Source organism: Capricornis sumatraensis, chromosome 1, assembly GCF_032405125.1.
Source record: "Capricornis sumatraensis isolate serow.1 chromosome 1, serow.2, whole genome shotgun sequence".
NCBI lineage: Eukaryota > Metazoa > Chordata > Mammalia > Artiodactyla > Bovidae > Capricornis > Capricornis sumatraensis.
Window position 1 is genome coordinate 87,394,400 of NC_091069.1, and position 27,339 is coordinate 87,421,738.

Genomic DNA, 27,339 nt, shown 5'->3' on the forward strand with positions numbered 1-27,339 from the left:
TTATATCTAATCATGGTCTCAAAGAGAAAACTTTTGATGTGGATCACACACAAGGATAAAGTTATGTAGCCTTTTTTCCCCTTAAAATACTATCACTATTACAACATATTAGGCTTTCTTTCTGTTTCCACTTTCATGTGATTGTTTGGGTTTCTATTCTCCTGACAAAGAATGACCTGAATGCCATCCTCCTTAACAAGCAGGAAGCTCAATATGCTCAAGTCAAGTCATGATCTGAGTCTATTCTGCATTTACTGATTCATTTGAAATTAACACATATGCAGAGGAAAAGAAAGGACATAATTCCTGACCTGTAGAAATGTCCTTTAGCTGGTGAGACAAGACTTTATCCATGTTAACAGTTACATAACAATGCAAGGAAGTATATGATTAATTGGCAACATGGACAGGATATGTTGGGAGTACCTAGGGAGTGAGCTGGGTGTTGGCTGCAGAACAAAGACCTTGTGGATAAAGCGGAATTTAACTGAGAGGTGAGCCCTGTGCTTGGAGCAGAGGATTTCTGCAGAACTAAGAACTGGCCATAAAGAAGAGAGTTGGGGGAAAACTGCAATGGTTTTATAGTGAGACAAGTAGGAGCATTATGACCTAATGGCAGAAAGATAACATTTCTCTTCTGCAATATATGACAGCATGGCCAATAGTGGGCCTGTTCATTCATTCATTCATTCATAAATGTAAGTTCACATTTTATACCATATGGAAAGCTATAAAATACTCCCATCCCTTGAGAAGCACACAGAATTTGAGAGTGCCCCCCAAAAATCACTGATTTCAATGTATTATGAAAACTGCTATGATAAAGTTATACATGGGAATTATTATTAATTATTATTAATACATTATAAGAGTAGAGGAGAGACACCTGTCATCTTTAGGGGCTGAAGACTGAAAAACGCTTCAAAGAGAAGGAAATGTAGTCCTGAAAAAGGAGAAGCTTGTAGAAGGGGAAGGCAAATGCAAGGGCCCAAAGCCTGAGAGCACGACAGGGGGAGGGGGAGGCTGGGGTGCGGGGGAGGTAGAGGGGCTATTTCAGGTGGGAACACAGGATGCACATGGACAAGGGGCAGCAGGGGAGGAAGGGTCACTGACTATTTAAAATACAGGAAATCGAAGAGCTGTGAGAACTCCCTCCCGGCAAATAATTTACCATGGGACTTCTGAATGGCTTCCTTCTCCATACTTCCAACTTCCACATTAGAGTCACCTTTAACTGACCACTCTTTGGTTCTGAATTTCAATGTAAAAATTATGTCAACATATAATAACTATCCCAAGGTTTATGTTTACAGGACTCACAGGAGCATGGGGATAAGAAGGCCTCTACTCAAACCTCCCTTCCAAAGTGATGTTTTTCCTAAGCATCTCTGGAAGGTACCCACCCAGAGGGAAAGAAGGCTCTCCAGCCACGGGGAGCTCAGTTTATCTCTGGAAACAGCCAAGTTCATGACTGTACACCATTAGTTGTGAAAAATTATTTTTTCCTTAAATTGAGATTAAATATGTCTTCCTGGGGCTTCTATCCATTTCGACCCCCTGGCGTGACTGAAAAAATAGCCGACTGTGCCTCCTACATGCAGATGGTGCTACATTATGTTCATAACAGTGCACTGAGACTTGCCCCTTTTCCTCGCTACAGGTCTTGCAAATCTACAACTGGCTCAGCTTTGACTAAGTGGTCTAATATCACGTGCCACCTTTTTTCATGAAGACCTTGAAGGGACATCTGTCGCTAGTAGCAATGCTCCATTTTCTTCCTTTCCTGATAAGTAAATACGTTTGCACGATACTTCAACCCTTTCCAAGCATTTTACATAAATTAGCACACTGTAATGTCATAAGAAAAGGCTGCACCACTGCATTTTTGTAGGTCACAAAAATCTTTGCATGTGTTTTGTGATACACTATAAAGGACTGGGCAAGTCCTGTAAAATATGTCTGAGAGAATCCTACGGTTTCTCTCAGGACAATGATTAGGAAATGTCAAAGAATTAAAGCATTTTAAGAGAGGAAAGAAGAAATCAGTAATGAGAACCAATTCTGGATGTCTACTCCAATCACAGACAAATCACCGATACTTAACTAGAGACCATACACATTCCTATCTTAGCAAACCATCTGTATCATCACAATTGCTCATGCAACAGATCCAGATGCCAAGTGCCTGGCACTGGGGAGAAAGAGGCTAGACATGGGGCTAAGGAAGGCACCATGCTAACTCTGGATGGTAACTGTGGACCAGAAGTTGAAAGAAATGAGATGACTTGTCAAAATCATGACTTAGTGACCTGGGAAAGCTGTAGGGGAGGACCTGGCAGGGAAGAGAGGAGGGCAACTCAGCAGGGGAACAGCATGTAAGCCCTCAGGGTCCAAGCTCAGTCTTTCCAGAAGCAAAGCACAAACTGCCAGCTCTATGGTGGTCCTATGAATCCCGGCAGGGATGGGGTCTGGGCACCCCTGAGTTCTAGAGTAAGCCTAGGCCCACAGGGTTAAGGAGATGTCATGCTACTAAGACTAAAATGACAGCAGTTTTCCCCCTATCAAGCCAAAGAGAGATTTGTTTGTTCCTTCAGAAAGCATTATGGAAATCTAAACTCACTGTGGCCTCGGCAAGCTATGGTTCTGCGTAGATGTGTAACAACAAACATTAAGGACCCCTGAGGAGCAATTCTATGACGCATGCAGTGCTCCGTCCCATTGGACACAACAGTTAAACACCTTAAGATTCACTGTGGAGGATCAAGCAACATGTCTTCCATGGGTCCATACCTTGCTGTCTACCTGGCTACATACTGAGGGACACACGTGCCTGTTCAGGACCCAGCCTCGAAAGTGCACAGGCACCCCAGCCTGAGGATCTGCTAGGGATGAGGGACTTATTCTGAGGACACCTGCCTTTGGCCCATACGTGGAACTACCAAGTCACAGTAACAGTTCGGTGACTTCTCCACACAAACAGGAGGATCTTAGGGTTCCCTGGCACTTGGGAAAAGCAAACTGCATGCCTGAAACTGGTTTTTAGATGCAACCACACTGGGCAGAGGAGAAAGCGTGATGAACAGACAACAGACCAACCTTGTTGGAAGAGTGCAGCAGCCATCCGCTGTGAGTCTGACTTGCGTTTCGTAGCTGTCCAGGGGGCACACGGTTTGCTGAAAGGAGGGGCACTCCACAGTGCTGCAGTCCACACTGAAAACTGGGGGGCAAATAGAGGCATGGGTCACTGTTACGTTTACTTGCACTTAAGAGTCCCCAAATGAAAACCCTGGCTCTTTGAATTTTTGCAGTTTCCTTGTTTCTTCAAAACCCTGTCTTGGCACTGGCATTTTCATTTCAGTCAATGTGAGAGAACTAGAATATGACTCCAATTTTCTGTTCAAGGAAAGAAGGGAACAGGACACTGAAGAGTTAAGATGCAGACACAGAGAAAGACAAAGAGTTAGACCAATGGTGGTTCTGTGGATGGTGACGATTAGCCAGAGGTATTTCAGACGGAACAGTTCAAGAGATGAGCAAGGGATTGCGAGGCTTGAGCATTTAACTAGCAGTTAAAAAAAAAAAAAATCTGACCGATGGTTAGAAACTTTCAAAGAGGCAATCACTCCAGTCCAGACCTATTCACAGACCACAATGCAGTCATAAGAACAAGGATGTTAGAAATGCCAGAGCAAGGAACAGCTGGGACATGACAACAAAACGAACGTGGCAGAGAAGTTGAGTAAATAGTCAAAGATGACTTAGCACATGCTATAAAGTCAGCTGAGGAATGGTGGGGAGCCGGCACGAAGACAGACAGGGGCTGAGTGTTCCACTATAAGATGGCTGGCACTTTGATGCATGTATTTATCCAAACATAACTTTCTGTTTTATGCATGATGATTGTTTTTAAATGTAATACTTTAAAATGACAGATATATCTGCAAATGAGGATGATGACCTCCTCTGGGGGAATGAAGAAGGCAGCCATAGGACCATAAATTTTAACCCTATTGCCCCTATCAAGCAAACTTTGAAGGAAAAAAAAAGAGGAGAAAAAGCCAGGATCCCTCTCTGAAGGTGCTTATGTACCAGTTGATTATCTGGTCCTCTGACTGGAGGGCAGAAGTCAGACTGACAGTAGCTCAAAGTAACAGGTCTGCAGAGCTCATCAGCATAGCCTGTGTGTGGGGGGTAGGGGGGCAGGGGAGGCAGTGGTTAGCTGCTGCTACCCTCTGATGCAAAGCAGTGAGGCTGCTGGGACCACACCTGTGCATACCTGGTTTGCACTCATAGAGGTCACAGCACTCTCCCGGCTTCCCTGAGGCTTTGGACACAAGGATGTTCAGGTATCCTGGCTGGCAGACTTTCCGCAGGCAGCCCGCGGGGTCGCACACACAGCGGCTGGGGAGGGGGCAGCACTCCCCGGGGGGCGCGTAGCCCTCGATCAGAACGGAGTCTTCAGGACAACGTGGAGAGAACTGGACTTCACAGCGGGCCTTGGAGCAATCTGGCTTCTCTTCTGAATGGGAGAGAAAGAGTTTAGCACAGGCCCAAGGGGGCAGCGTGGAGCACTTTCCCCAGAAGTGCAGGCAGTCTATGACCTAACTAGCCAAGAGGAGGAGACAGATATCCAGCGAGAACCTCAAATGCAGCTGAGCCTCTCGTGGGACTCTCTCCCGAGACCTGCTCATGACACAGGGCGAGAGGTGGACACTGCCTCTCCCATCATCCCATCCCCCTTCCTTGTGCTGAACAATCCGTGTCCAACACATGGGCCAGATGAGGAAAGACCAAGGGAAGATAGGGATGTGCCATGGAGACTCTGAAAACGGGACCGAGCCGCTGACCAACGAAAAGATCTTTAGTTTGAAAGGAGTTTTAAGGGCTGTTCTTTGTGAACAGTGTTCATTTAAACACCAAAAACAGACCCACACATACATAATGGCTATTTTGGGGTCCGGAGACAAGGTGCATGGCAGTCAACATGGAGGAATTTGACCTCCCTGCTCTGAAATTTGAGGCAATGAAGTACTAGGATGATATGAAAGCTTCAGCAAGATGGATATTGAGCCCAATTCCCATGTCATTTCCCTAAATGACATCGAGAGTGTTTCTTTCCCTAGCAGAGGTCCATCAGATGTACCTCGTTCTCCCTTCTCCAGTATTGTGTCACTAACCTACTGCTGCACTTCCATTTGAGACAGTAAATAAATAAACAAATCAAGCAAAGACAGACCGAGTTTATAAAGCCCCAGTCTTCAGCTCAGTTTCTTGGTTTAAGCTTTTAAGAAACCTATAGCAACATTAGGCCCTGGAGAAAAACCCTGAAATAAACCAAAAGCACATCATCACAACCCCATGACCTTTGCGGGAAAAGAGTTTGGGACTTGCTGGGGGAAAACACACCATGTGGTACTGGGGTATGTTCATAAACTGTCTTTCCTTGTGCAAAACCTACAAAGAATCACAAAGCTGGGTAAGATGCAAGAGGTCTCCCAGTTTATCCTTCTAAATGAAAATTTTAGTCTGTTTTGCAGATAAAGAACCTAAAGTCCTAGCATTCAAGTGATCTAAGTTAGTGGTAAAAATAAAGCAAGAATCTAGGCCTCCTCACTTCTAGTCCCCTTAGCTCTGTACATTACAAAAGTAGGTCTATTAACAAAATCTAAGTCCTCAGGTCATTTTCAACTTTGATTGCTGTATCTTTCATTTCACTACCATCTCCCATGTCTAACGCTGTATCTTTCATCTCACTGTCCATCTCCCGTGTCTAACTATTTCTTATCAAAAGACAGCATAGGTGAGTCTTCATACTCATAGTTCTAGTAAATTCATGCAAAGATATTTCTTGGGTGCCTGCTGTTCCAGCAGCCTTGTTTCCACAAGGAAAATAGACATAGACCTCTGCCCTCATATAGTTTACAATCCAGGAGAGAGTGGTATAAAATAATTGGTAAAATAAATAATCAAACTATATAGTAGGAACAGGTGGTAAGTGCTAGGTGTGTGTGTGGGAAGCAGAACAGAGCAAGGGGGAATCAGAGTGCACGGAAGAAGTGGTGGGGGTGGGGGTGGGGTCCAGTTACAATTTGGTTGGAATAGGCATCACTGGGAAGCTGATGCTTGAACAGGTTAACAGAAGTGAGGGGTGGGCCACGGAGAAGCATGTCCCAGCAGAGGGCACAGCTACGGCAGTTCTGTGTGTCCCAAGAAGAGCAAGAGGCCAGTGTGGCAGCAACGGGATGTACAGAGGATGCATATACCGATTTCACATCACAACCCTGAGCAATCGCCTTGAGAAGAGAACATAAGTAAAAGAAATTCCGTTCCTGGATCCCCATCAGTGTGGGCAGAACAGATCAGAGAGCTGAGGAGGAGAAAGCTATATGGGAGATGAAGCATGTACAGTACATTGATGGATGATCAGGCAAATACAAACACATGGTCTCACAATTAATAAGACGGCTATGACTTTAACTGGCACTAGCACCTAATTTCTACTCTTGCTAATGTGCTGTCATGGACGTACTCTGTATCACATTCTACTACATTCTAATCACGCAGAATATTTGTTACGTATGATCAGACTTCTCAAACATACGTTTCAATACAACCCAGCACATTAGATCTTCCTATTTATTCTGCTCTTTAAGTTTCTTTTAACAGTTCCAACGTTGTCACCTACTGGTGTGTATTTTGCAGCTCAAGCCTTGAGAGATTTACTTAAGACCTGCCTTAGTCACACAGGTGGGATTAAGGTAGGCCCACCACAAACACTGTCTGAAACACAGTCTGAAATGACTTAAGAATGTTAATAATAAGGACTAAATCTCACTAAATGCTTTTTCAACTTTTGTCAAGATTCATATTGGCTTTCCCTTTAATGTACTAATATGATCAATTAGTAGATCTCAAACCAGTCTGAGGATAAACCCTATTTCTAAAGACCCAGCTGGATTTAACTTCCCGACATTCTGATATTTTTAGATTAATAAGTTTGTAATACTAGCCCGGAGCTCTCTCTTTGTGTGTGTGTGTGTGTGTGTGTGTGTGTGCGTGCGTGCGTGCGTGTGTGTGTGCGTGTGTGTGTGTGCGTGCACATGCTGGCCTCATCCAGTCTTAGTTTTAGAACTTTCTTAATGAACTGTTTATCATTCTACCTGTTTCTCGGCTATAAAGCAGTTCGAGTAACCCAAGATTTATCTACTCTTTGATGTTTTCATACAACTCACTTATGAAACTACCTGAACTCTGGAGTTTTGTTTGTTTGTTTGTTTTTCTTAAAGAAGGAAAGAACAGATTTCTTCTTTGGTTACTAGATTATTCAGGTGTTCCGCCTCTTTTGGAATTATCTGTACTAACACATATTAGTTAAGAAATATCTCATTCACCTAGATTTTCAAATTCACTTCAGGCTTTACGGACCAAGCTTTCTTTCTGTATATGTTCAAGGGTTCTTTTAAGTTTTCAAATTTATTCCTTCTTTGTTTTTCAGAACGTTTAACTGGCTTTCCTCTAAATTTAAAGATTACTGTTTAGTTCACTTTCTCTTTTATTTTCTCAGAAGTGTGAATAATTTTAATTATGATTTTAATACTTTAGCCAGATGCTGTTTTTGTTTTAATTTCTGATATGTACTACTTTAATGTAACTCATCATTTCTAATTCCATTTGATCTCCTCTTTAACTAAACACATTTAAGAACAGTGTTAGCAAATTTCGGCATGGGTAGATTGTCTTCGGCTTTCTTTTTGAGTTTAATTTATAGTTTCACTGCCCTATTGTCAGAGAATTTAGGCTATACAATCTTCTACTTCTGTTAATTTCTTGAGTTTATTCATTTTTGTTTTTTTGGCATGGGGGTATGTTTACATGGCCGATGGCCAACTTTAAAATATATGAGTATTCATAAAGGGTATATATTCTGTTTATTGAATACAAACCTGTAAATCTATTAAATCAAGCTTAATTATGACCCTCAGCTTACCCAGATCTTACACTTTTTACCTGATTTCCAAGAAATATCTATAAAAATCTCCCACTATGAACCAGCAACTTCTCCTTGTATTTCTAACAGTTTTTATTTTTCAAGGCTGTGTTGATAACTACATGACTAGCAGGCATAAGATTCAAGCCTGTTATACTGACTTGGCAAACTGTAAAGTGATGATGCTTTCAAGGAATTTAGATTTCTAAGATATAATTTTTTTATTTTTGTAATCATTAATGTTCTTAGCTTTATTCTTTCCTTCTACCATCTATTCACCTTTCAGTAGATTACCTAGAACACCTACTCATCCAGCATCCTTCCCTTGCTCCAGCCAGTCACCTGTCTGTCACTTAAACCCAACTATGGTTATCAGAGCACCAGGAATTGTCTTTCTGATACCTTCTTTCTCAGCCTGTTTCTCAATAATTCCTGCAGTAGATTTCATTTATTCATTTGTCTCTCCTCCATCTCTCTTTCGTGGAGAAAATAAAGAGAAAACTATAGACACACTGTATATTTTTCTATCATATAGAAGGCTGCTATGACATTACCTCTGAATTTTAAGTTTTATGCATTTGAACAGAAGCCTCTCTTAACTCTTTCCCTATGGTGTCTAACAAATCAATATATAATATGTAACTTAATTAACAAGCTTTTCAGTCTGGTTCCCCTGGCAACACTTCACAACTGGCATCTTAAAAAAAAAAAAAAAGAAAAAAAAAAACTTCCCCAGATATAGAAAAACTAAAGTGACAGTATCACTCACAACAGAGATAATTAAGGGAAATAAGCTGGTTTCATCATATTAATATCATATTAATAATCTTCCTTAAAGAGGTGAGTCCTCAAAAAGCTGAGAGTCGCCCCATATTAAAGTGACATTACAATAATGATGGCAAGTTTCTATCAATCCTCATCACTTTAACCTCTGTGCCTGCATCTCGGCTATTTGCAGACTTTCTCCAGGTCCACATGTCAAAAGGAAAAGTACAATCATGATCTACAAGTAGCAAATGCATTCAAGGTTTTATTTTTTTGCTTTAAACACAGATTTCAATAAAACCAAAGCCAAAAGAAAAATGACTAAACAGAAAAATTTTACTGCCAGATCCTCATTCTATTTAATTTCTGTAGAGTCTCACACATCTGACAATGAAGCCTTCTTCCTTTTTCAAAATCTCTTAAAATGGCCACTTAAAAATAACAGCAGATACTCTGTACACTTATTAATGGAAAACAGGCCATGTGAATGAGTGAAAGTTGCTCAGTCATGTCCTGCTCTTTGCAACCCCATGGACTGTAGCCCACCAGGGTCCTCTGTCCATGGAATTCTTCAGACAAGAATACTGGAGTGGGTAGCCATTTCCTTCCCCAGGGGATCTTGGGGCCTGGGTCTCCTGCATTGTAGGCATATTCTTTACCATCTGAGCCACCAAGGAAGCCCCAGGCCACATAAAATGGACTAGTAACTTGAGACTGGCAACTGCTTCTGGGCACTCTGCTTTGCTGAAGTCTATCCTGCTTCTCATATATACAGCATACATGCACACAGGGAACCCGTCATCATTCGGAGACTATCCTTGGGCATTCCTAACTGTGGTGATATTTCAAGGGACCCCAAATTTGGATTAGAACTAATATAGTAGGTAGAGCACGGCATTAAGAAGGGAAAAGTCTGAGATCACTGTTTTCTCCACACCTCACTGGTAATCTTCTTCCTTTATTATAACCTCATTCCGTTATAATCCAAAGTCCCAGAGTAGCTATGGCATTGATGGAGGGTACAACAGGGGCCACTAGGTGGTCCTGGGAGACACATCTTGGTACCAGTTGAGATGCCATCTATGAATCCTTTTTTAATCCATTCATTCAACACATATTTACTGAGTGACTTCCACGCACCAGGGGTTCTAGGCAGAGGGCTTAGAGCAGGCAATAAAACAAAGTCCTTGCTTGCCTTCCTGGATTTACCATTCCAGAGGAGTTACATAATAAGCAAAGAACTACACAGCATCATGCCAGATAGCAACAAATTCTTGGAAGCAGAACTGGACATCTGGGTGTAAAGTACTGGCCAGGTAGGTGAAGGCAGGACATGGCACCTGCACAAAGACCAGGATAAAAGGCGGCAGAAGGTGGGCAAATGTAGGGCTGGGGAGGGGGGCAGTCCCAGATATAGGAAACAGCAAGAATAAAGGCTCCGAGGCAAGAACAAGCTTACTCTCCACGTAGAAAATATTTATCTCATGATAGTTAAGAAGAAATCTGAATTAGTACAATTCATAAGTAGAAATACCAGTAAAGACAAGAAAAATATTTTGGTGAGTGACAGTTCTTATTAAGGATTCAATTCTCACCATCAGGCTGGAGCACTGAAAGCAGCATCTACCCACTGGACACCTTCTCCGGGGGAGGAGGCGCCACGCCTCGCCGCGTGCTCACGGCCCTTCACCCTCCCACGTGAAGGAGACGACCTTGGCATCGCTACTCAGTAGATGAGGAGACGGGCACAGAGAGACTACGGAACTTGGCGGAGGTCACACAGTAAGTGGCAGAGCCTCCCAAGCAGTCTTCACACAAGTGCACAATGCGGAAAGCAAGAGAAACTTCAACTTTCCTGGTACGTGCATGTCTAGTCAATGGCTACAGTTTTGCTCACACGTAGAATGCGTAGGTCACTTGCAAAGATAAAGAGGTTCAGGGTCTTCGGCTGTGTCCTCATCACTTTCTGGTTGGCCATTTTCCCCATCTCATCTGCTCCTTGGCCGTACAGACATAAAGGAGGGGCTTTCTTACATCCAGCATTATTTTATTCTGAAAGCTTCTATTACAAATGCAAGAGACATTTCATCCTATGCTTTTAAATTTAGAGACAGACTCCTTTAAAGTTACACTGTGAATTCTTTTCATTCACATTCCATGATTTTATCATAACCTTTTTTGGCAAGCTCTGCAGTGAAGACTTGTTCCACACAATCATAACCCCAAGGGGAAAAAATTAGGCTTGTTGATACAGTCCCAGAAATATTTCATATTTCAGCTCGTTCGGAAACACCAGCTGTACTTTCCCAGCATTTTCTTTCAGAATTTAACAGTGATGGAACCCACACAGAGCCTTTCCTTGGTGGTTTGTTAAGCATGCCATATTAAATTGTTTTCAAATACCTAATAAAGTTGTACCAGAGTGGAATATAAATTAGCCCAATATAAAGAACAATAATTAAATGATCTGTAAGACCACAACATGTGATTCTTAAACTCACTGGTTCTCAACCCTGGCTGTGCATTAGGCTCACTTACAAAGCTTTTAAGTATGCCACTGTCTTGGAGCCCATCTCAAATCAATTATATCAGAATTTCTGGGGGAGGAACCTGAGAATTTCTATTTGTTTCAATAGCTCCCTGGGTGAGTCTATCCTGTGATAAGGGTTGATAACCACAGTGTTACTTCTTCCAGCAAAATGAGAATCTTTACAATGGAGTTCTCTATTGACAACAAAGCTTTACCAGGGGCACGTTCAAACATCCTGGCAAATGGCAGCTGGCCAAATGCCAAAGAAGCATGAAGCCCTCCAGATGTCTGCCTGCCACTGAGTGGTCCAGGCTGTATGCTGAGCCCCTGGTACCTCCAGGAGTCTTCCAGACCACACATCTTTTCTAAGCAGGATATTACTGAGCTGAGTTGTAAACGATGCTTTCAATTAGAGCCTGGCTGGGCCTGCAGCACCTGCAACAGTATCAGCTGGGAGCTTGTGAGAACTCTAGAAGCCCAGAGCCCACCCATGCCAGGCCTACTGAGTCTGGAATCTGCACTGGAGCAAGATGCCCAGATGTGACAAAGTGCTCTAGTCGGGTGGTTCTCTAACAGTGGTCCACTGACCAGCACATTGGCTTTTCCTGGGAACTTGCTGCAGAGGCAATTCTAAGGCCCATATCTTGAGCGTGGGGCCTGAACAAACCCTCTGCTGAACAAAGTCTGTCTGAACAAACCCTCCAGGGGATTCTCATGCGTGCTATCCTTTGAGAACCGCAGTGCTAGAATTCTGATTCTCAACATCAGAAGCCCCTGTGGAACTTTAAAAGGTTCAAAAGCTCAGAATACATCCCAAACCAATTAAGTCAGAATCACTAAAAGTGGGACCCCAGTATCAGTCATTTTTAAGTCTCCCAGGTGACTCCAATGTACAGTAAGAATTTATTCACTGTTCTAGCACACACACACACACCACTCCTATCCCCTGTTCCATGGACAGAGGAGCCTGGTGGGCTACCGTCCATGGGATCACAAAGAGTTGGACACGACGGAGCGACTAACACTTTTTTTTTTTTACTAGCACACACATAGCACTCCCATCCCCTATTCTCCCGGGAGATTCAAAGCTGCTTTCAACCTTAGGAAACGTGAATCAACAATTTCTCTGGAATCTTCCTGAAAGAGGTCAGATCTTCCTGGGAGGAATGAAAAAATCTTGGAGGGGTTTCCAGGATCTGTTTCAGGTGGTAGGTGCTGGGGAAAAGGGAGCAGGGAATGGGAGAGAGAGACCCCAAATGGGCTCCATATGCATCTGCCAGGGTTTTAAATCATAGTTTATGGAAATTTATTAGAGTTGTTGAGTCCAGAGATATTTTATTTCATCATCTGTTAATTCACACCAGGAACATATATTGAATTTACTCCCAGAAGGATTTGCCATTCAAATAATTACATTCATATATTCATATATGGTAACAAGTTTTCAAAATGTAACAATGAATTCATTTTTTCAAAATTCTGGCAATAAAATAAGGCCTAAGGAGAGCCTGGATAAATGTAAAAGAACTGAAGATTGGTTTCAAAAAGATTAATTTTACCTAATAAACTATATAGCCTTCTCTGAATATTACTTGTCCCCTTGTTGCCATATACACAAGCCCACAAAAAATGAATGAAAATTATCAGAGAATAAGACAAATGACTAATGAGGAAAGACTTAAATGAACTAAATTTGTACAGTCAGCTCAGCAACATCTTAAGAGGAATCTTCCTAACAGCTTGAAAATGTCACACAGGCATAAACATTAGAAATGAAGAACTCTCCAGGGTGGCGTAAATGGAAGGCAACATCCATTATCAAACACAAACAAAGCCTCTATTGTGCTGAGTGGTTCTGAGACTTTTGGGTGGGTCACTTTCCATACTTCAAATTTTCCTCCAGAGGAAAAGGATGCTGCTACTAACTTGGTTGTTACTTTGTGTAAATGTGACATGGATTTGAGAAAACAGATTAAAATGCCAGATGTTTAAAAGGTGAAATGAAGGATCTGTCTGGTGTGTCCCATCTGTAAAACGAGGCAATGGCCTTTGTGGGCACCTAATGAACCTACTCCAACCAGAAGCCCTGTGAGCCCTTCCTCTGCAAGCAGGTTCCAGGGGCTCTTGGCCTCTGCTTGTTTAAGGAAGACCAACAAATAACTAACTGTTGGATTAAAGGAGGGACCAGTCTTTTTTTTTTTCTTTTAAGAACTCTACTATTTGTTATCACTGTAGAGCTTTTGCAGTATAGTAGGAAATGTGATCATATGTGATTTTAAAAATCAAAGAACTGTAAACCAAGGGCTCTGTCAATAATATTGTCAATAACTTCCTGAGTCCCAGAGGTGGCATATGGATCTCAAACACCTTCAGAAGAACTCCAAAGAATATTACGTGCCAACCTAACGTCTTCAGAAGTTCCTCAAAGTGACTATATTTATGTGGTTAAAATGATAAACCAGCCACAAAAGGCAGATGAATGAAGGACAGTAGAGTCTACAGAACACTGCTGCTGTTCTGTCTGCTGAGAAGAGCAAGCAAAAAAAGAACAGCAAGCTCTCTTACTGTTCAACTGGGAGTTGTCATGAGGGTTTGCACATTCTGGGGAGAAAAAAACCCACGTGGCTAAAAATACAGCAACGGTTTTGAAAACATATTTTGGCCATTTATTTTTTCCTTCCTCTTCCTACTTTTCTTATTTCTGTTTTATTGAAGATAAACTACTTGTCTGTATCACTTATTTGTCATTTAACAGTGGTTACTTTTTAATCTTCTTTACATGGGAGTCAGTTAAGCTAGGGGTTTACCACTAATGTTTGAGAGCCAGAAAGAACTACGCTCAAACCTTGACTCTTCTACAACTAGCTGTGTGATCTCTCTGGGTCATAATTTCCTCAGGGTTGTTTTAAGTGTCAAGGAGATAAATGTTACAAGTAGGCCTATGTCTGATACATCTATGTGCCCAACTAATAGTAGTTCTTATCATCCCCATCATTAATTATTAGAAAAAGTCTGGGCTTTGAGTTAGACCTCAGAATACTCAGTACACCTGTGTACTGAACAGGGCATAAAAATACCTGTTCCACAAGGACTCTTGCGAAACTGTAAGATGGCACAGGGAACTCTGCTCAGTGTTATGTGGCAACCTGGATGCGAGGGGAGTTTGGGGGAGAATAGATACAGGTGTATGTACGGCTAAGTCCCTTTGCTGTCTCCTGAAGCTACCATAACATTGTCAATTGGCTATATTCCAATACAAAATAATAATAATAAAACCTTACCCTACAAGACTTCTTAGAGACTAAAATAATATACACATTCTTTCAAATATAGATTATATAAATATAAAAAATATTTCATATATTTTTATGTATGCATATGTATGTGTATAAACACACACACACGCACATACAAAACACTCGTAGGTTCTCTGATTAGCTCACTTTCTGTCTCACTTTGTTTTAAACCTAATGCCCAATATGATGCCTGGGCATAATGAACCCAGATAAGATCATTAAATGTTTGCTCTTAACTGACAAAGGTAAGTGTTAGTCACTCAGTCATTTGTAACTCTTTGCGACCCCATGGACGGTAGCCCACCAGATTTCTCTACCCATGGAATTCTCCAGGCAGGGAAGGATACGGGAGTGGGTTGCCATTCCCTTCTCCAGGGGATCTTTCTGACCCAGGAATTGAACTCAGGTCTCCTGCACTACGGGCAGATTCTCCCCCGTCTGAGCCACTAGGGAAGCTCAGGGAAGACCAAAGTAAAGATGACCATTACCCACATAAATAAGCTATATATCACCCCTACACATACACACATTCCTTAGCACGCCCAACACACGTCGTCATCTTACTACGCTAAAAGCTGTGCTCAAGTGCTGTTTCTCTGTCAGCTTCGACTCCTTTATTCACTCCTTTTTTTGTAAAGATGACTTATAAAGACTAGTTCCTCACTCTGGAGAGAAGACAGGCAGCTGACTTATTCATGGAGTTTTCCCTGGAGAGTCTTCCCCAGCTATTTCTGCATTCAGGATGTGTGGATGGGCCCTGCTTCCACAGCGACCTGACTGACAAGATAGCATATATGGTAACAAGTGACTCCCCCACGCAAAGGCCTCCTGACATTTACCCCATGCCCTGAAGGAAGGCTCTCCCAGTGGGAGAGACCACCTCTTCACTGCAGACCACCTCTGATGGTCAGCACCTCTCACAGCAGCCTCACTGCCTTCCCACGGCTTCTCCACCTCTCTGACCGTTCCTTTGGCTCCAGCTCCAACTTTCTGATCAGACATGTGCTGGGCTGAGCCCCTGAAAGGGCCCCCCGTTTCTATGCCGTCTTTGTATCCTTTGTGTACCCACGGTGTAAACCCTCGTCCACTGCGAAGGCACCCGGAGACTACAAATATGTGAGCTGCAGCTGAGCAAAGGGATGTGTTTACTTTCCATCCTGAACTACATCTTGACCTGCAGCAAAAACAAAAATACTGCAATGTGTATTTTTTCCCAGAAATGATAATTATAGTACTCCAAACATTTTTCAAACTTCAACTACCAAAATGGAAAAGGCATCTCAAAAAATAATTTATTAAATAGGCACTTATATTCTTGGTAGCCCTTACATGGAAATTCCACTTTTTTTTCTTCATAGCCATGAAAGGGCTTGGCTCCTGGCTCAGAACCCTTTTCCAGACTAACGTGGGACTCAGCCTGCCAGGCTGAGAGGTAAGTGGCTGAAGAGCCCTCCCTCTTCATTTGCAGTCAGCAAGGGGCTATAGCACTTTTTGCCACTTTAAAAGTACTGGCAATGGTAAGGAGCAAAGTCTGTACACGGGGTGATACAAAGGGACGTCTGCACAAGTGGCTGAGGACAGATGTGGAAGCAGGTGGCCCCATTCAGGAGGTACAGTATTTAGACCCACTTTAGGAGCAGCACACGAATCCCAGCCTATTTTTCCTCCTGTCTCTGAAGAGGATGTTTCCTCACCTCATTCCCCACCTGGTCCTTTTTCTCTAGCTGCAGTTTTTCTGGACCAGTAACTCTCATCAGGATACAGCCGTTGTTACCCACACTCTGAGCTCTCCCACACTCATTTGAGTCTCATCTAAACATGGTGGAAGGCTTCAGAAACACAGGCTCTGAGCCTCACCTCCAGAGCTGCTGACTAAGTTCTGCTGGGTTTGGGCCTGAGAATATGCATTTCTGACAGGTTACTGATGCTGCTGTCTGAGTACCAAGCTTTGAGAACCACTGCTGTGAACCATATCTGTTCCCCTCTTGTAAGCTCAGCCAAGTTTCCCAGGTGGCTCACTGGTAAAGAAATCGACTGCCAATCAGAAGACTCAGGTTTGATCCTTGGGTCAGGAAGATCCCCTAGAGAAAGGCGTGGCAACCCACTCCAGTATTCCCACTGCCTGGGAAATCCCACGGACAGAGGAGCCTGGCGAGCTACAGTCCATGGGGTTGCAAAAGAGTTGGACAGGGTTCAGTAGCTAAACAGCAACAAAGCTCAGCCAGCCTCTCTCTCCCGCCCCTGGGCAAAGGTGTCTCTCTACCTTTGTTTCTGTCTCTAAAGGCATGTGGCAGAGCCTGCTTTAGGTACAAGAGGACAGTGACGCATGCTGGATGAACTTGATGGAACTGAGCAACGGAGGTCCTAGCCAGTCTCACCAAGTTTCATATTAAATAGCAACTCGCATGGAGCTACCATCTCAGGCCAGAGCAGGCTGTGTTGCTGCCAGTGAACACCATGCTTAGTGCTGGAGCTGCTCCCCCACTTCAGGGACATAGCTTATTTCCAAATATTTTCAAATACAACAAAGGACATCATGATTCCATTAATAAGTCTAAGCAGAACAAATTAAAGGGGACACAGTGGTTTACGATGAAGCAATTCTCACAAATGCACACCCTACTAATTGGGAATTTGTGGCAATTTGGAATAAAAGTGACGTGAAATTTAACTTCACGTGTATTATGGGCTCCATGAAGTTGCTTGGGACCTAAGTTCCTTTATTTTTTGGCTCTTCAAAACTGGCTGTGTTAGGGGACTACTCTGGCAGCCCAGTGGTTTGAGACTGTGCTTCCACTGCAGGGGGTTCAACTCCTGATCTGGGAACTAGGATCCCACAGGCTGTGTGGTCAGAAAAGGAAAAAAAAAAAAATTTTACGGTGGGGGAAAAAAAACCCCTGCTGTGTTAGCCCATGTTCATAGAGTCTTCTTCACCAGTGGGAAGCGAGAGAAGTAGAAGCAAGGCACAGCTCTCAAGGGTGTAATGTGAAAAGTTACACTATTGCTGCTTGTCTCTTTACATGGCCAGGACTGATTCACATAACCAGGACTGAGTTGCATGGCCACGCCTACCTGCAAGGGAGTCTGGAAGTGTCATCTTCATTCTGGGTGGCCATCTCTCTAGTTAAAACTGTATATCTATGGGAGAACAGGGGACTGGACATGTGGGTATGAGGATGAGAAACTCTGACAGCAAGTTTCCTAGGAAAGTCAACTCTATAAATAAGGGAAGTATCTTGCTTTGATTCCTTTGAGGAATCAAAATACAAAAAGCATTCTGAAAAATCACCTGGGAAACACTCAAATAAGCAATACGTGTGCTTCATACCAAAGATCCACACCTAGATGTTAAAAGTACCTGGAGGATGCTTATTCATTCAGCAACTCCACAGATATTTAATAACCAAATACCATGAATGAGACATGGTAATAAGTTATATATTTTAATAAACCCTTAGCTATCAGTAAGCCTAGATTTTTCACACATATAAACTTCAAGCAGAAAGCCTGGGCTTTTTGGAAATGTTCTGTAACTCACAATTTTCAACAAATCAACCTGATCTTTTCTATAACTAAAGCATATTTTTAAAAAATGATGGACTGGAGATTTGAAGGTTTAGTTGCAAGAGAGTAGAAGAATTAATATCTTACATAAAAATGTGGGAATGATTCTATCCATAGGACTTACTTGTTGAAGGAGAAAAAAAGTTTTCATCAGAAATTCTTATATCTAAGTAGAGAAGACAGTGGCCTAGAGAAGCCAAGTGATTTGCCCAGATCACTGGACCTAGAATGGCCAAAAGCCAGGTCTCCTGGGGAATCCCACAGTGGTTCCACCAAGAAACACCATCATCATCCTAACTTTCTCATCTTTCAGTCTGAAGTCTGATAGTCATCTCTTCCTTAATAGTAAAAATTGCTTAGATTCTAGCTTAGTAAATATCTAATCATAAAACTTTATCATGACATCAGATAAATAAGCAAAGCAAACCAAAAATAACCTTTGTAAGCAGAATGGCTAAGAAAGGTCAGAAGAGAAACCTCTGGTCACAGGGTGGCTGGGGTGCTATCCACCACCCAGGTGCTGACAGGCTACACACCCACACACGCAGAGCCTCACCCTCTGAGACACAGAGAACAAATATGCTGGGAATGGGAGGGGTGGCAAGCCTGCCAAGACGGACTACAGGGGAATCTGTGCACACCAAAGGCCCTGGGACTTGGCCACGAAGGGAGACGACTCCCAAGAGAAACACTCTAATGCCTTCAAACCATAGGGACTTCTCTATAACAATTCAATCCCCAGGAAATTTACAGCGCTGGCAATTTCCCCAGCCCATTAAGAATATGAGGTCCAGCCAGAAAAGAAGTGGAAACTAAGACCAGAGGAGCTGGTCATACCAGATAGGGTCTTTCAGCACTGAAGATGGGAAAAAGCTTCACGTGGAAGCTAGAGAGCACTCTCTGCTCTAGCTCTGCTCCTCGGTTCTGTGGTAGAATGGGCTTCCCTGGTGGCTCAGATGGTAAAGAATCCGCCTGCAATGCGGGAGACCTGGGTTCAATCCCTGGGTTGGGAAGATCCCCTGGAGGAGGGCATGGCAACCCACTCCAGTCTTCTTGCCTGGAGAAGCCCGATGGTCAGAGAAGCCTAGCGGGCTATAGCCCATAGGGTTGCAAAGAGCTGGACACCACTGGGTGACTAAGCACTCGTGCACACACAGACTTATCTGTACATCTGCTCCTGGTGCAACCCTACAGATACGCATAACCCACCACGTACAGAGACTCAGGCTTGATACTAAGTGTATGCTTCTGCCTGCCCGGTGTCCGAGCACTGTGGGTTCCTTATCCAGCAATGAGAAGAGAGCCAGCTGCTCTATTCCCTGCCTTTTTCTCTTCTTTTCCTTACCAGTTTCCTGTTTAAAAGTCATAGCTGTCCTTATCCCCAGGAAAGCCACTCTTTAAAATTCAGGGTTTATTTATGTCAATACTATCCTTTGTCCATTTTATAACTGAGAGTTTAAAAACTTGCCTTGGAAGGAAACTAGATATGAACAAGGTGGGGCAGGGGGTGAAGGTAATCCCACAAGTTATAGTGATACTGGGACCCTGATGGCTTGCTGGACATGAATTTCTATTCTAAGCACTTTTTAACAACACAGTAAGATGCCACCTTTCTCCCTGATCTCGTGCCCAATCTCAGACCTCCAGGATTTAGGGAAGATATTGTCCCAATCTCTAGTTCTACTTGGAGACACACTGTCTCACTGTCCTCCCTCTACAGGAGGGTTTCCTCCTAGGAGGCTGGCAGAATCTGATCAGCCAGATATTCTTTTTGGAAAATATAGCCAGGGGTTTAATACAAGTGGCTACTAATACATGCTAGGAATTTTACCTGATCTTAAAGACTTCAACAAGAGATTAAAGACATCTCAGCTGACCTACAAGATTAATGGTATAATTTAAAAAGGTTATTCGGTCACCATATCACTACTCAGCCTCCATTAAAAAAAAATCAGGTGGAAATATATTACAGTCAGAATTCCACCAGAGAATCAATCCCCAAGGTCTTCACAAACACTAATGGGTGCACGATGGATGCCACAGATTACAGGTGTCCCAGAAAGTGCAATCTTACACACTGGCCAGTGAACTCCCTGAGATATACCTAGAAATTGCTCTTATTTTTGAATCATACATTTCAGAGATTCAATCTACTGCCAACCACAGCACACCAGCTTATAAATTTGTCCCAGATTTCTGTTTGTTTTCTGGTTAAAAAATCTTACTTCTAGGACCTCTTTATCCCTCTTCAGTCTTTATCATGAGCCCTACCAACTGGCTTTCTTTTATAAAGAAAAAAAAATTTTGACCAGTTCAAGACTTCCTACATACGTGACAATGAGCTAAAAACAACTGGACAGCCAGCTTGTCGCCAGCTAAATGACCTGCCCTTGCATAGGTATTTCAAGCACACCGGACTCAAACTACAAATTACTGTATGTCTCGGATCTTCTGGGTCATTGTTTCATGAATAACTGAATTCGTGAATGTTAAGTCAATGAATCTGCTGTGTCGCTTTCTGTGTAATGAATCTTGCATAAGTCGTGGTTGTTTCTATTTAGCAATAACCTTGTACCTAGCTCCCCACTCCCCAATGCCCACTTAAGAACGCATTCAGAAGGCTACTCCTCATCTGAGCCTCTAATGTTGGGGACAATAGAATTTGTCACCAGTAAGCCTCCTTTCCAGTCACAGAAGAATTACTCATTTAGCAATTTCAAGGGCACTGTGAGGTCTAATTTGCCTCCTTAATTATGTTGATAGGAAGCAAATATTATTAAGAAAATTGCTTTTTTAGTACTGGAAAATAACTTAGACTAACAGTCACAACTGAAACATAACTAAATTTAAACTGACAGAAATAAAGAAAGCTGGCTGAGCCATTCAAGTGAGTTTTAAGTAACGAATCAAACAGCCACGTTTAAGAGTATCCTAGTGAAATGAACAACAACAAAAATCCCACCCAGCAGCTGCTCTTCTGAAGCTAATTCTGAATGAACATGGCTTACAGTTGAGGCCTTATTCCCTATACATTTAATGTACTAGACAGATGCCATATTTTTAAGCCAGAACCACACCATCCTCATGTCAGCAAGAGTGCCAAAGTGATACTCACTCTTTCACTTACAAAAGCTTCTAGAGCAACTATGTGACCCCCAGTCAGTGTGATACATGGTTCTTCATCTCCAAAAATTCACAACGGGGTGTGGGAGAAAACAAGCACAGATCTGGCTCTGGCCACAGACTTGAGCCAGTCACTGACTGCTTAGAGGATCTATAACTTTTTGCCTCTCTCTGGGCTTCCCTCTATCAATGGGAAGGTTAACAGATGATTTCCAAGGTTCTTTCCACTCCAAGAAGCAGAGAACAATACAGGAGAAGTTTAAAAAGCAACACAAAACTAACTGAACTGTAATTAAGGAGATGACCCAAGGCAACACAGTATAAAGTGTGCTTGAGTGCTGCAGACAAAATGCGCTGTGATTTAAGAGACGGGAGAGCTACTGCTCCTGAGGGTCGCGAAGAAAGCTCCCTGGAGGAAGCGTCACTTCTTAATCAAGGCCCTGAAATACGCATAGGATGGAATGCGGGTGTGTGGGGCACAGGGACCACTGCTGGCCTGAGAGGGACATGGTCGGGGAGAAAGGACAGCGGTGTTGACGTGGCTGCCAGCCACACTCCATCTGCTTACTTCCCAGTGACACGTGCACAGCCCCCCTGTCGAAGAGCGGGGCCCCTACCTGCCCTGTTCTCTCACCTGGGGCAGCCAGACCCTCCCTCCAATGTCCCTTCCCCAGGCTCACCGCTAGCCAGACGCCACCATCTGTTCATCCAGCGCTCACTGAGCACTCACTACATCCTGCGTACTTTGCTAGGGATTCAGAGTTATATCGTGAAAATACACAGTGCTTGTTTTCCCAGAGCATCTGGTCATTTTCAAGCAAAAGTCACCTTTGTGAAACAGCCCTTCACCTCTGTTTCCCCCACAGGTCTGATTCCTTCCTCTATTTTCACAGACTCTGTATGGGTGTACAAAATGTTCACATTGCATTATTAATTACTTAAATTGTGGCACTCTACGACCAACTGTGATTTCCATGAGGGCTGGACTTGAGTCTTGTACTTCTTCGTTTTCCTACTGCCTAAGATAATGCTGAGACCACAGCAGGCAGCCAGCTCTCTCTCTCTCATTAATGTGCCCTACTACTTCTAGAGCCTTCACTTCTTGCAGCTGTCTGTCTCCTGCCTACCCACCTATACTTTCGGAGTTGTACTCCTTACTCCTAGAGTATGACCCTGGGTGACCTCTCGTGGCTTTGGTTTCCTCACCTGTAAAATGGGGATAATAAAAGTTTCCACCTCACTGGTTTGTTGAGAGGTTTAAGGAACATATTTCAAGAGCTTACACTAATACCTGGGCACCTAAGTATTATAAGCACCCACTTGTTAGCTCTGATTATCATTAACTGCTGGCCCTGAAATAGGTACAAAAGGTTCTGGGATCTTTGTAGAAGACATGGAACCAAATCAGCAATGTAAAGTCAAAGCATCAAATGATACAAGGGCAAAGGGCTCAAACAATTTAGCACAACAGTTGGTGGCGACAACCCAAAGCATAAGCTTTCCGATCTTAGCTACACAATAGCAAAAGGCCTGGTCTCTTTAATTACTGCGTAGTTATTACTATTATCTTCCTTTAGAAATGTCTGCATACAATGAACTACACATTACCAGAATACTGTACTTCAGCCACATTGATTTTTGTTAACAAAGGAATCCTGTAAAATTGATACAGTGCTTAATTAAGTGACTGAACAGAGGCTGTGTCTCAAGATGTAATTAACTTTAAGGACTTTTCAAAGGTCTCCAGATCCAGCCTGATAATTATTTTAAAGTGTTAAAAACATGCTCTAACAAAAGCCTCACACAGACATGCAATTCAATGAGTCTTGGGCGAATTTAGCTTAGGGGCCCCCTAATATGACACTAATTACCCTGAGAAATACAATAAAATTCTCAAAGTCAGTTCTGAAAACAAACACCTAAATTTATTCACAATTTTTACAAGGCTATAGCTCATTGAACTGAATCCTAAAGTACGCAAAAATCTCTGAAATATACAGAGAGATTCCACGGTCAGAGTTGTAAAATACTCTAGCATGGAAGTAATTCCTTTCTCACCCAAGGACTCTAAATATTGTTTCTACTATATATACTATTGATACGCTTGAAAGCTCATTTGAAAGAAAAAAGGCTTAGTCTGGATAACACATTGTGGTATTTCTGTAACTAGTCCTTGGGTCTGACATATTTAAGGCAGCTGAGAAAATATGACGAGAGGAGACAATGGACAAGAATCAAGCGAACAAACTTCAGCCCCAGAACCAGCACTAACTCAGCAGTAACAAGACAGACAGATCCCGGTGAGAACAACCACTCTGGAGGGATTAAATGGAGCATCTGGGCAGCTGCAATGAGAACGTGACGAAGATGAAACTGGCATCATTAAATCTGGGGGGAGGAGACGTGAGAGACAACAGATAATCTAATTCAAGAAGCTGACAAACACCACGTTATTTAAAAATTTGTCCCTTGGAGAAGGGAAAGGCTACCCACTCCAGTATTCTGGCCTGGAGAATTCCACGGACTACAGTCCATGGGGTCACAAAGAGTCGGACATGACTGAGCGACTTTCACTTCACTTACTATGGTATTACGTCATGGTCACTGACAAACCACACTTTTAGTATCGTAATAATAGCTACAGGAGCAGAAGCTTACCCCTTTCCAGATGGGGAAGTTACTACTTATATTAAGGGTGAGCTGGAGGATGAATTAGTGGTAAAATAAGTTGTATAAAATAAGCCCTGGCAGTTACTGAGAGCCAAGCTTTTCAGATTCTCAGAAATAATGTTTTGGGGATAATCAGATTTTCAAGTGATACAAGCATTCAACTACACAGGGGAAAAAAGGTTTGCCATATCATATTCTATTAGTTCTATCTGCTGAAACCTCTGCCATCTGGTGCAAGTATATCCACACATACAGTAATATACAAATTAACATTCTTTTTGAATTAAAAGATATAATATTTAATGTATAGGATATGACAGCAAAAAAAGGGATAAAGCCCCCAAGAAACAAAATAATAGGACTTACACATTCAAATCATGTTATTTTGCAAAGTCACCTTTATGAAATTATATAGTTATTCCAATTCTGCCATTTCTCAACACCTTTCTGTAGAGTTCCTTTTGACATTTTCTTTAAAGGCAGTTCATGAGATTTATTACAACAAGATCAGCTTCAGTGTTTAATAGTTCTACCTTATATTTTAACAAAAATAGAATTCCCCAAAGTGCTCACGTATTTTATTAATCAGGTATGACTCCATATGCCTTTTGATTATTTCCCCAAATAAAAATTAAAAATAAATACATAAATAAAAATAAAAATCCAAAGGATAAAAGTTGCACTACCAAAGGCATTCAAAAGAAAAAAGCTACAAATGCTGAAAGCAACTAAAAACAAAACAAAAAAAAGACAGAAGGGAGAAAAGGAAGAGAGAAAGGAGAGAAGAAGACATCATCCTTGTGCAAAGGCAGCCTCATATGGGCTTCTAAGGTACTGACTGTGAACATCTTCTAGATTTTAAAGCATCTTTGGAATTTGATTCAAATAGTCCCCACCAAAGGCAAGTTATGACCAACCTAGATAGCATATTCAAAAGCAGAGACATTACCTTGCCAACAAAGGTCCGTCTAGTCAAGGCTATGGTTTTTCCTGTGGTCATGTATGGATGTGAGAGTTGGACTGTGAAGAAAGCTGAGCGCCGAAGAATTGATGCTTTTGAACTGTGGTGCTGGAGAAGACTCTTGAGAGTCCCTTGGACTGCAAGGAGATCCAACCAGTCCATTCTGAAGGAGATCAGCCCTGGGATTTCTTTGGAAGGAATGATGCTAAAGCTGAAACTCCAGTACTTTGGCCACCCCATGCGAAGAGTTGACTCATTGGAAAAGACTGTGATGCTGGGAGGGATTGGAGGCAGGAGGAGAAGGGGACGACAGAGGATGAGATGGCTGGATGGCATCACGGACTCGATGGACGTGAGTCTGAGTGAACTCCAGGAGATGGTGATGAACAGGGAGGCCTGGCGTGCTGCGATTCATGGGGTCGCGAAGAATCGGACACGACTGAGCGATTGAACTGAACTGAAGAAGCTTAATATGAGGTATATCTTACTACATTTTATTCTACTCTTTTGGCCAGTAGGAAATTCTTTCCCTGAATAAGCTAAGGCAATACTTTAGCACCCTGATTGAAATGTTTATCTTCCCTTCAGTTTTCTGACTGAAAGCAGAAGAGAATGGGTTTTAAATGAAAACAACAACAACAACAAAAAATACCCAACTAGTTTCATATCTAATCATTCTAAGAGCAAAAAAACCTGACTAATAAAAATGTTTTTTGAAAAAAAATGCCATCAAGAAATATGTCGTTAGCTTTAAGAAGGTTACGTTTCAACACTATTTAGCAGAATAAGCATTTAAACGTATTGATTATAGCTTTGTGAAGTCGCTCAATCGAGTCTGACTCTTTGCGACCCCATGGACTATACCTACCAGGCTCCTCCATCCATGGGATTCTCCAGGCAAGAGCACAGGAGTGGATTGCCATTGTTTTCTCCAGGGAATCTTCCCAACCCAGGGATAGAACCTGGGTCTCCTGCATTGTAGGCAGATGCTTTACTGTCTGAGCCATCAGGGAAGTTCAAATGCTTCTTCATAGCATTACTTAAATGTGTAATTTCTCCAAAATGTTTTAAATTTAATTGGGAAACAAACCACAACTGCATAAAAGCCATACATTTAAGCTTACATAAAAACTTCTTTGGAAAACATCTCTGTATTAATCTTACAAGTGATACTTCAGAGGCCACACTTGCCTCTCGAATGACACTTAGGATCCAGTCCTGTAAGAGGAGGGGGGTCTTTGCTACAGTTCTAGCGTCTGTGTGTTTAGAATGGTACAGTGACATCACTGGTGATTGCCGAATCTCACTGGTGATTGCTAAATCTCGACAGACTTAATAGTTGCGACAAAGTAACAACTAATTAAGAACATGGGATCAAGAATGATAACACTGGGTAGGCTGTGTGACCATGGGCACGTTACTTCACCTCTTTAACTTATTTCATGGGGTTCTTGTGCATATTAAATAAATAAGCCATATAAAGTGCCTGGTGACAGCCCGTACATGGTAAGTGCATGGTAGGCATGCCAGAAATGTTAATTATTATTACATCACAGTCCCATTCTCAGATATAAGAGGCTTATTCTTAAACAAATAGGTAAGAGAACATTTTAACCACGGAAGATCTGAAAGACAAGATAAAAGGAGAAAGAGGGCAGGAAGTTGGAGAGAGAATTAAATATGTGGGAATTAAGGCCTCAAACAAATACAAAGACAGGAAACAATAAGACAGGAAATAAGAGTCAAAAGTAAGTGATGAACACTGAAAATGAGCAGAGAACGGAACAGGATTTTAAAGTTGCAGGGTCAGTAGAACAAAGAAAACAATCACCTTGTTGGGCTTAATGCTATCAATTTGGTATGAATTTATTTATGGGCTGTCATCATTTCTTAATCTCACCACCAGATACAACCACTGTATACGACCACATCTCAGGTATTTTAAATGTGCTGTGCAGAGCACCCATGTCAAAATGTTTCCAGAAGTCCTTCTTTGATTTATTTACTCATGCATTTCTCATCTTTAAATAATAATTGGCTCCAGAGAAAATAAAATGAAACCTTATGCTCAGATTCTAACCTAAGCTTCAGGAGTAAGAAAAGCAATACTCAAAAAGCTAACAGCTCCACTGGCCAGAGACCTCTACCTTAAAATCAGTGCATTCAATCTCTTCCACGTGATAAATAAGGTAAGCAGACAAAGAACCTGGCACATTACAGAGAACATGGAATGTCAGAGCCCTGGGTACAGATTTAACAAGTTGCCAACATCAAAACTACCTAGTCTGGGATGCCAATGAGTCCATTTCAAGTGGCAATAAAATATACTCTTGTTGATAATGCAAACAGGGGACTCTAACATCAACCTAAGTACTTCAAGAAACCACGATTTTTACTGAACCATGTGTGTGTCCTGATGCAGTCTCAACTTTCCAAACATGTG

At 42.3% G+C, this 27,339-nt stretch overlaps 1 protein-coding gene across 1 annotated transcript in view; it reads right to left on the reverse strand.

Annotated features, from left to right (window-relative positions):
- Positions 1-27,339, reverse strand: part of CRIM1 (cysteine rich transmembrane BMP regulator 1) — a 208,434-nt gene that overhangs the window by 111,159 nt on the left and 69,936 nt on the right. The window contains exons 3-4 of the mRNA XM_068966792.1: positions 4,277-4,519; positions 3,097-3,217 (exon numbers count right to left, since the gene is read on the reverse strand). Of these exons, the coding sequence (XP_068822893.1) occupies positions 3,097-3,217; positions 4,277-4,519 (364 nt within the window). The remainder of the gene's footprint in view (positions 1-3,096; positions 3,218-4,276; positions 4,520-27,339) is intronic.